The sequence below is a fragment of the Hypomesus nipponensis genome, chromosome 13, assembly GCF_054491055.1.
Source record: "Hypomesus nipponensis isolate SF chromosome 13, ASM5449105v1, whole genome shotgun sequence".
Lineage (NCBI taxonomy): Eukaryota > Metazoa > Chordata > Actinopteri > Osmeriformes > Osmeridae > Hypomesus > Hypomesus nipponensis.
This window is the reverse complement of record NC_140373.1, coordinates 4,826,089-4,835,720: the sequence shown is the minus strand read 5'-3', so window position 1 is coordinate 4,835,720 and position 9,632 is coordinate 4,826,089. Positions and strand designations below refer to the sequence as shown.

Here is a 9,632-nt window from a genome sequence, read left to right as displayed (position 1 = left end):
TCCCACATGGTGGCCCTGGTGAAGCTCAGGAGCCTGTGATGCAGTTTAGATAGCACAGCATGACAGTCACACACTTTGTGTTAAGTCTTTATTGTGAAGACAGTGTACTTACAAAGGGAGATACAAAGTGTCTTTAACCATAGATTTTAATCTATTCTATATCGTTTATTGTGAATAAATAATCTGATCATCATCATAATGCATTGTTTTATGTGTCCGACATGCTAGATTTATCCATCACAGCGCTGGAAACACCACGCCAATGGAAATTGGTTTTGTCCACGGTTCTACTCAAACTTCAATATTACATAGCATATCATGGAAACACAACAATCGTTCATTTACACATTCCATTCCACTTCGGCACACTCATTTTCTTTATCAGAAAGAACTTTTGCTAATTTATTGGAATTCAAAACAGGAAAGCAAAGAGCGGGACGGGCAGTGTTTTCGTTGTACGACTTGGTATTTCAACTATGTAATTGTTTTGCATCCTGTTCCCAAAAACCCCTTCACTCCTTCCTTTACTTATAAGGTCCTCGGTTCACGGTCAAGATTCTCCTAACATTCCAGCCATCATGTTGTGAAACATGATTTAATGGGGAAATAGTGCCCCCTAATGTCTAAACGTTTCACTCATTATCCAGAGAAGATAAAGGTCAAACAAAATCAGAAGGCTTTTATCTTGTCCTTCTTTCTTGACAGCATTGATTTGGCAACCAAATTATAAGTGATATATGTTTAATGAAAGGGCAAATGCACAGGCACAAATATTTGCACTACACGTTTCACATAGACTATGAATCTAATGGACGTTTGATTCACACCGGCAATGAAAAGCACACTTTGCAACCACACGACTGGCAATAGATTACCAAGATGCTGACATTCAATGACATTTTGATTTAATGACATTGAAATACTGAATTATTTTAATGGGAAACATGAATTCAATTCAGTGTGGCCTGAGGAAGGGGCATGTTCCACCTCTCCTGCAGGTCTTGGGGCTGGAGCATGTTTCTGCAGCCACTCCAGCTCCAGGTGTAGGTGGAGAAGGTGTCAGGGAAGGCCTTGAAGCCCAGCGCTCGATGGTAGACCTGAAGGGAGCCCCAGGACTTCCAAGCATCACGTTGTTTGTAATGGGTCAGTGTGTCCAGGAAGCTGTTCAGACCCTTTTTGCACTGGGTTTGTGATAAGATAAACAAATAGAAATAGAGAGAGGAAAAATGAACAAATGGACAACTACAGGACAAATGTGAAAGGCATAGCATTTATTTTATGTTTTATACAGATATTTCTTTCATATAAATAGTAACTTATAGAAATATTAACCTTAAATCAAGACATAACAGTACCTTGTATTGTATCTCATTGATTTCATTATAGGTGAGACACTTCCGGTTTTTCATTTGCAATTTTATCTTGACCTTTACTGGAGTGATCAGGTCCTTTGTCTCTGTCCCTGGGTGCTGGAAAGACAGCTGAGGAGGAATGATGAGGAGACGATGGAGGATGGAGAGACAGAGAGTGAGATATTCTACAAAACCAATCATATCTATAGCCTGTTCCCAAACAAAGCAATCAGTAGGACACAAACTGTGTGCATTTGAAGTGTTTTTTTTTAAATATCCATATTGGTTAATCATTAGAAATGTGGGTGTACCTGTCTTATGTGCTCTTCTATCTCCACATCATTCCTGGTTTTGGTTGACAGACTCTCTGTTGCAGCTGGAGGGGGTTTCTTGATTACCCTCTTGCCCATGGCGGTGTTTGACAGTGACACGTTCAGACTGGGCCGCTTGGAGTATGGGCTTGTTGATGGGGCTTGGGGATCAAAGGTCAAAGTTTAATTCAACAGCAAACTACTATTAAGTTCAGCTTGATTTACCAGACTACTACACTCATGACCCACAAATGTAAAACACATGTATACACACACAAAATAAAAACACAGAATATATTTCTGTTTCTCATACCATAAGGTAAGATATACTTCATCAGCTGTTTAGGCTGTAAACCTATGAGATGAGCTCCCTTGGCGTAGTAGGTGAGCACATGGCCCCGGTCTTCAAAAACCTGTGGCGCCACACACCAAATGTGATGTAGCGATTTCTTGTGGTAGTACCTGCATGAGAACATGAAATCATTTTGATTTGACTGATTTCAAAGCCATTTTGGTCACTTAGGAAGTAGCCAGAAGTCTTTAAAGAACCATTCCAATCAAACAATAAGATAGTTTATGAAATTGGACTGGACCTTCAGTCACTCACTACCCAACTGTTAAGCTCAACACATTCTATTCATGCCATATATAATGTTATCATAACATTACCTAATTATCTCCCCAGTGGCAATACTGGGAATTAAGCCAGCATTCAGCATCTTATCCAGGGCATTGTAGAATACAGTGTCAATCACCACCACTACCTGAGAAGGGTCTGGTGGAGGCTCCACTTTTGAGAAAAGGAAGAGAGAGAATGACACAATATTATTAGTCACAGGAGCAACAAAGTACATGCAGTACAGTAAAATAATCTCAGTCCTAAAGAAAGTAACAGACCTTTCATACATGTGGAAAATTTCTGACTGTCTGTCATTAGAGACAGGAAGTCCTGAAATCCCACCTCACCATCCCCTAAAACAAAAGCACAACAATTAGTACTTGTATCATTATGTTACCACATAACTACACTGTCTTACATCATTTGAATTTGCTATGTTATATTTCTCAGTCAACATACCATCATAATCAGCTCTGTGTAGACAAGTCTCTGTTTCTGAGGGGCTAAGTTTCATATTCACTATTTCCAGTAAGGAGGAGAGCCCCTCTGCATTTATGATTCCCCTAGAGCTGGTGGCAAACAGGTCAAACGCTGCTCGGAATGCTTTGAAACAGAACACATAAACAATTTATTTAGTAAATGTTTTTATTTTTTATTTTTATCAAGTTTGAGGTAGACACTGCAGGGCCAATAGGTAGGGCCAATGTAGAGACAGCTCAGTATAAGGTTCATTTCAAGCAGATGTCCGTTTACAGTGTAGTGTCCACATACTATTGGACACCTAGTGTAGATGAATACACAATGCCATGGATGCTATAGTGTGACTCACCTTCAACCTGAGCATCAGACAGAGTTTCATCTGGTGCCATAGTGGCCAAGTCCTTCATTTGGCCAATACACCTTAGGTCAAACAGTGGTCAGGGTCAATGACTTTAAATCATAAACGGACTCAAACTGACTTAATTACTCTCAATTAATTCCATCGTAACTACAGGAAAACATACTTGGTCAAGGGTCAATGACTTTAAATCATAAACGGACTAAAACTGACTCAATTACTCTCAATTCCCTTGTAACTACAGGAAAACATACATACTTACTCATCCTCCTATTAACTGATATAGATAAAAGCATTAGAATAACAACATAAACTGACGTGAGGTATGTTTTGTGCGTGATTGTCTGCGTCCCGTCCCCCCACATTCTGCCCCAGTAACTCACAACGAATGGAGAACATCACTGAAGTCTTGTGCGTTCTCAAATTCATGCAGTTTTCCAGAATCTCGGTGCTTCATACGAGTCTTGGGGTCCGTTTTTTGGCTACTAGCCTGTCTTTTAGAGTTATTGGCACCCTACAAAGAAACAATTTGGTTACATTTAATGTGATTCCATGGAATAATAACACATCTAGTCAGCATGATGATTTATGACAGTCAACACATTTGGTAGTTATTCCCCTGTAGGTATGGTTGTCCCATATTCACCAACACTAGTTTAATGTATCTTTATGAATGGAAATGATAGCAAAAGCCGACATTGATCCTGTAACTTATTTTTGGATGTTATGCTACTAACCATCATCGTGTCTGAAGGAGTTATTTGATAGTCTGTCTGATGCAATAACACTCCCAAGCATTCACATAGCTGGAGAATGCACACTTAAAACAGAAACCATACAATTCTCACTTTGGAAATCAGCGTCACATCAGCGCAATGCAACTATGACATCATCACGCACATGGTCACCGGTATTCAGATTAACTTTTCATGTTTTATATAAACAAAATCTTGCTAGGTTTCTTTTTCTACTGGATAAATGATAGTTTCCCTAATGTATGGTAGGGCACTTTGTTCTTCTTTAACTTGAAAGACTCTTCAGCAACCATGTTTCACGCCAATGAGGAAATGTAACTCTTGATTTGAAAATATATTTTTTTATATTTGTGAATTCTTTCCTCCGACAACTTCTCTGTTCTTTTCTTGTTGTTGCTCTTCGCCGTTTCAAATCGCCGCTTAAAATACAACTCCCAGAAACCCTAAGCGGAAAATGACATTGGCGCGAAGATGACGTCACAGCACCAACGCGAGGCATGGGATTTGTAGCGTTACTGAACGCATGGGGGGCATACTAATACATTTACAGGTCAGTAAACAAGGATGCATGAGATGTTCATATTTTGTTTACTTTGTCTAATGTTTGTCTGCATAAACGTCTGTACAGGGGTCAGTTAACGGACACGTACTTGTTTAAAAAATATATAGTTTTTCTTCTTTCTGGTGTACGATTAGGGTAGGTCACAGTGTCCCTTGGCTTGCTAGCTAGCTAGCTGTAGACTATTTTAGAGTCAGCTAGCTAGAATAGATTTACATTACATTATATTTTAAATTAGTGCTCTGTCTAATCTTGCTCAGGGTAAGGAATAAGTGCACACTGTCCTTTTATTTCTAGATATATTGCTAATTTTCTGTTGCTACTATAATTGGTATAAATTGCAGGTTCGATGTCTTGAATCGGGGACAAATGTGGAGGAGGTGGTTCGTGAAAGGCACCGCCTGTTTCTTGCAGGTGGCAGCTCACAGCTTTTCAAGATGTCCTCACCATGGGTGTCACTCTTCCTCGCTTGCGAGACATCTAGCAAAGAGACACACCTCAAGGTTTGCTCTTCCCACTTCCTATCCTCTGGGACAACTATGGGGTGCAACACCTTCACTCGGTGTTATCCGAGGCTACAAAAAAGACGCCAAGTTCAACATAGATTTCCCTGTCAATCCCGTCACAGTCACAGACATCAAACAGTACCTGCGCTCCAAAGACGTTCCATTCCACGATGGCTACAGTTGCTTGCATGCCCAAAGCATTTTCATGGATATAAGTACAAGTTCCCCTGCCGGTTCAGGGAAAGACAATTGCAACATGTTCATAGACAAGACCACAGGGCAGTTCCTTTGCAAGGACACCTTGGTAGAGGGCAGCTGGGAGGACCTGCAGGACTGTTTGGAGGTGATGCAGAAGGAAGGCCAGACTTCGCTCAGCCCCCATGTGCTGCTGGGGTACCCTGAGAGCGTGGAGGAGCAAGAGGAGAGGGAGATGGAGCTGAAGGAAGTGCAGAGGATATGGTCCAGCTCCATCCCCTTCTCTGACATCCCTGAGGAGGAGGCTCAGCTGATCAAAACCATGTTTCAGATCGGCAAAATCTCCAATGCCACGCTCAAGAGGTTTGGGGTGAGGCTTTTTAAGCCCACCAAGAGCCTGGTGTTTCCCTGGTTCTGGGGCCCTGATTCAAGCCTTAGGGGGGTGAAGTTGATGTCAGCCCAGAGCACAGAGAGTGGGAATGTAGCGTACACCGAGGCCACAGTGCCCAAGGCGGGGTCGTACCACAATCTTTTTGGCCTTCCTCTTGTGGGACGTAAGGACACGGAGGTTGTGGTAACAGGCCATGAGGTGGACACCTTGGCTGTGAGCCAGGCCACTAGCCTCCCCTGCATTGCCCTGCCTCGGGGAGTCAGCTGCCTCCCACCTGTTCTCCTTCCCTACCTGGAGCAGTTCAAAAGGGTGACTCTTTGGCTGGGAGGGGACATGCGCTCCTGGGAGGCCTCCAAGATCTTCTCTCGTAAGCTGGGTCTAAAGCGCTGCTCGCTGGTACGTCCAGGGGAGTTTCAGCCCTGTCCTGTGGAGGCTCTGGTCCAGGGGAAGAATCTGGCCCGCATCATCAAGGCCTCCATTCCCGCCGCTCACAAGTCAATTGTGTCATTCAGGCAGCTTAGAGAGGATGTCTTCGGTGAGCTTATGAACACAGAGCAGGTGGCTGGAGTGAAATGGACAAGGTTCCAAGAGCTCAATAGGATCTTGAAAGGCCATCGCAAGGGCGAGCTGACAGTCTTCACAGGTACGTTTCTAAACTGGCTCGTTGAAATGTGTAGTGTTGTTCTTTGTGGAAATGCGTTGTGGAGAATGTTTGTGGCAAGGTGGCTTATCTGCACTTTATAATGTGTATTTTCCATATAAACGTCTACCCTTCAGGACCCACCGGTAGTGGAAAGACCACCTTTATCAGCGAGTTTGCTCTGGATCTGTGTATGCAAGGTGTCAACACGCTGTGGGGAAGCTTTGAGATTAACAATGTCCGCCTGGCCAAGATCATGCTCACTCAGTTTGCAATGCAGAGGCTGGAGGAGAACTTGGACCAGTATGACTACTGGGCTGACAAGTTTGAAGAACTCCCTCTCTACTTCATGACTTTCCATGGACAGCAGAACATCAAGTGAGTCTCAATTCTTATACTTTCTGTTGAAGGATAGGTGCTGTAAAGATTAAGTGGGTCGAATACAAAAATAATAATATTTAATGCCAATACTTTTATAAAGGGCTGTGCTGGACACAATGCAACATGCTGTCTACTTGTACGATATCAACCATGTGATCATCGACAACCTGCAGTTTATGATGGGACAGGAGAACCTCAGTGTGGACAAGTGAGAACCGACATCACTGATTACACAAAGAGTAGAACATACATATTTCAAAAACTGATAATATCCTCTCTGTATGGCAGTATGGTCAATATGTCCTATTTTCTCTTACCCAGGTTTGCTGTCCAAGACCACATCATTGGAGCATTCAGGAGGTTTGCTACCAATAGTAGCTGTCATGTGACTTTGATCATCCACCCCAGAAAAGAAGAGGATGACCGAGAACTACAGACAGCCTCCATCTTTGGTACTGCTAAGGTAGGTGGAGGGTTACATTAGCAATTTTAGTGACAGACAGTGTCGGGGGGGGGGGGGGGGAATTCTCCAATCATTGAATGCCATATTAACGTGGTCCCAATCCCATTTCTAGGCCAGCCAGGAGGCAGACAATGTTCTCATCCTGCAGGAGAAGAAGCTGGTCACATGTCCCGGTCGCAGGTCTCTCCAGGTGGCCAAGAACCGCTTCGACGGCGATGTGGGCATCTTCCCTCTGGAGTTCCTCAAGGGTTCGCTCACCTTCTCCGCTCCCATCAAGGGCAAGCACAAGCTGAGGAAGGTGAAGGGGGAAATGCCGGAGACACCCCAGGGTGAGGAGACCACACCCATGGAGGAACGGGTAACAGTAAAGAAGGAGGAGAAGAAGGAAGAGATGGCAGCAAAGAAGAATGAGCAGGTGGTAAAGATGCAGAAGGAAGAGATGGCAGCAAAGAAGAATGAGCAGGTGGTAAAGATGGAGAAGCCAGCAAAGGCCACAAAAACACCCAAAGTTAAGAGTGCCACTGCTGTGAAAAGTAGAGCAGAGGGAATCAAGAAGACCCAGAATGAAGAATAGTTTTGCGATGGGATCGTGATGATTTATAAAATATAAACAGGTGAATTATGCAATAATGTTGAAAAATACAGTGTTCCAGGTGACTATGCTAGTTTTCAATAATAATCCTAAAAGATTTTCACTTGTATTCAGAGTAAGACATGACTATCAACAACTATCAAAGGGCTGTTAAAGAAAACTATTTGGACAGTGAAAATCCTTTGTTTTGAAAATGGCTCATAGAATGTTATTTTCATGTCTTTACCTGTCACAGTATAGAGACCAACTGCTGCTTTTTCACTCAACTTCATTTCAAAGTCTAACTGCTTCTTTCTGTTAAAAGTTGATTGAACTTGATTGAACTCATTAAACTGTGACTCTGTCAGAAACTTCTGTAATAATGTTCAGTATGAAACACTATTGTGTTTGTTTTGTCAGAGAATATAAACACTTACACGTTGCCATTTGTGCCCTCTACTGACGTTTGTACACTGTTGTTACATGAATTAAACTGTACTTTTAAAGCAAGAAGTAAAGCCCTTATTGTTCCTTTTAATTGGCTGCAATTCTCTTTGTTATCCGTAGGTGGCGCTGGTAACTCAAAATAAATGTATTCAGAACTGGAGCAGTAGAATTAACAGTAGTCCAATTATATTTAAAATATATGCCCTTCTGAAGCATGGTCTAAAATATCATGTAACCACATAGGGGTTTTCATCGGGTATGTTGCCATCAGGTGAGAAATGGAATGATCTTCTAAAAACTCAGGTCATTGTCATGAGTTGGTGTAGTGTCATATTGTATTCAACATTCTAACATTGTTTTTAAAGGATTTAGCTAATTGAGCCCTCATTAAATCAGGTATTAGATTCTAGTGAGCATGAACTAGAGTGATCGTTGATAAGCAAGGCATCAAATGACCATTATACCTAGGGTTAGAGTAGGTGCTAAATAATGATGAGGCTTCCACAAGGTTTGCTCACCTTTTCACACTGGGTTTTGATTGGACAAGGAGAAGAAGGACCAAGTGTCCGATTTCTTGATACATTATTCAGAGGAGTGAATTCCAATAACTAAAAAGTAGATTATGTAACAGGCCTCTTGTTGGATTATGGCATATTGAAATGAAGAAAAATGCAATTAATTTGCTTCCTCTGGAGGATGATGTCATATTATGAGTTGAATCGCTCATCGAAACAGCAGACTTGCCCAGAGGTTTCTTGTCCAACTCCATTTTTTTTTTTCAGACTTCAAACAGCAGTGTAATGTTAGTGACCTTTGACCCTGGGAACATGGAACGTAGTCGTGTGTGCAATGAGATGAATCCGTGTGCATATCCCAGGGCCTGACTCTTTATATCATATTGTTGTAACCTACTACACCCTTGGCTGGAGAACACAGACTTCTGAACACCTACATCTCCCTCGGAGAGCGACCCTGGCATCAGAACCAGGTCCAACAAATGGCCCCTGAGCTCCCTGGCTAGCTGGATCTGTTAAATATTGTTTTAAGGACAAAGAATCATCCTCGTATAAACTGTGGGGGTGTTTTCCTAAATCATATTCAAAGAGATTCATGCAGATCTTGGCTTGAGAGGAATGGAAAACACTGAAGGACTGCCGAGATGGAGAGGCTCTGTGTGTGTGAAAGGCAGTTTGGGTGAGACAGCAGGAGAGACAGATTCTGGGCAGATGTGCTGCTGATAGGTTTCTATTCTGTAATTCCCCCCCCCCCCCCTCTCTCTTTTGAGGCTTTCGGTTTGTTTTACTGCTATGTAAGTACAGAGCATTCCAGAATGATTCCAGGCTTTGCTCTGTATGTGTCTGGGTGTCATCCTGACAGTGTGGGTGTGGGACACCAGCCTCGAGTGCCTGTGAAAGGAGGCTTTTGTGCACTTGGGCGTTCCTGGACCGAGACGGGGGCTCCATCACTTGCCAGCTTGTCAGAGGAAGGCGGTCAGATCGCTGAGCGGTTAGGGAGTCGGACTATTCCTCGGAAGGTTGTTGGTTCGATTCCCGGCCATGCAAAATCACGTTGTGTCCTTGGGCAAGGCACTTCACCTTACTTGC

At 42.8% G+C, this 9,632-nt stretch overlaps 2 protein-coding genes across 2 annotated transcripts; one reads left to right on the top strand and one right to left on the bottom strand.

Moving 5' to 3' along the window:
* Positions 1-363: 363 nt before the first annotated feature.
* LOC146259609 (EF-hand calcium-binding domain-containing protein 3-like) lies at positions 364-4,169 on the bottom strand. Its single transcript, XM_084670112.1, has 10 exons — positions 3,858-4,169; positions 3,504-3,634; positions 3,112-3,182; positions 2,742-2,885; positions 2,561-2,635; positions 2,333-2,453; positions 1,977-2,125; positions 1,664-1,824; positions 1,356-1,481; positions 364-1,181 (listed from the first exon to the last, which is right to left on the bottom strand). Exons 1-10 carry the CDS (start codon positions 3,861-3,863, stop codon positions 951-953), a joined length of 1,215 nt encoding a protein of 404 aa, XP_084526238.1. The 5' UTR covers positions 3,864-4,169; the 3' UTR covers positions 364-950.
* A 119-nt stretch (positions 4,170-4,288) lies between these two features.
* Positions 4,289-8,087, top strand: twnk (twinkle mtDNA helicase). Its single transcript, XM_084670108.1, has 6 exons — positions 4,289-4,425; positions 4,779-6,169; positions 6,304-6,544; positions 6,648-6,755; positions 6,869-7,010; positions 7,123-8,087. Exons 2-6 carry the CDS (start codon positions 4,804-4,806, stop codon positions 7,582-7,584), a joined length of 2,319 nt encoding a protein of 772 aa, XP_084526234.1. The 5' UTR covers positions 4,289-4,425; positions 4,779-4,803; the 3' UTR covers positions 7,585-8,087.
* Positions 8,088-9,632: the final 1,545 nt, after the last annotated feature.

Excerpts from the sequence above, each read along its gene's own strand:
- twnk (XM_084670108.1), top strand. The coding sequence starts at position 4,804 with ATGTGGAGGAGGTGGTTCGTGAAAGGCACCGCCTGTTTCTTGCAGGTG. Across the intron at positions 6,170-6,303 it reads CGAGCTGACAGTCTTCACAG|GACCCACCGGTAGTGGAAAG; the intron begins GTACGTTTCTAA and ends TCTACCCTTCAG. Across the intron at positions 6,545-6,647 it reads CATGGACAGCAGAACATCAA|GGCTGTGCTGGACACAATGC; the intron begins GTGAGTCTCAAT and ends ACTTTTATAAAG.
- LOC146259609 (XM_084670112.1), bottom strand. Across the intron at positions 2,454-2,560 it reads ATTTTCCACATGTATGAAAG|TGGAGCCTCCACCAGACCCT; the intron begins GTCTGTTACTTT and ends TTTTCTCAAAAG. Across the intron at positions 1,825-1,976 it reads GAAGTATATCTTACCTTATG|CCCCATCAACAAGCCCATAC; the intron begins GTATGAGAAACA and ends TTGATCCCCAAG.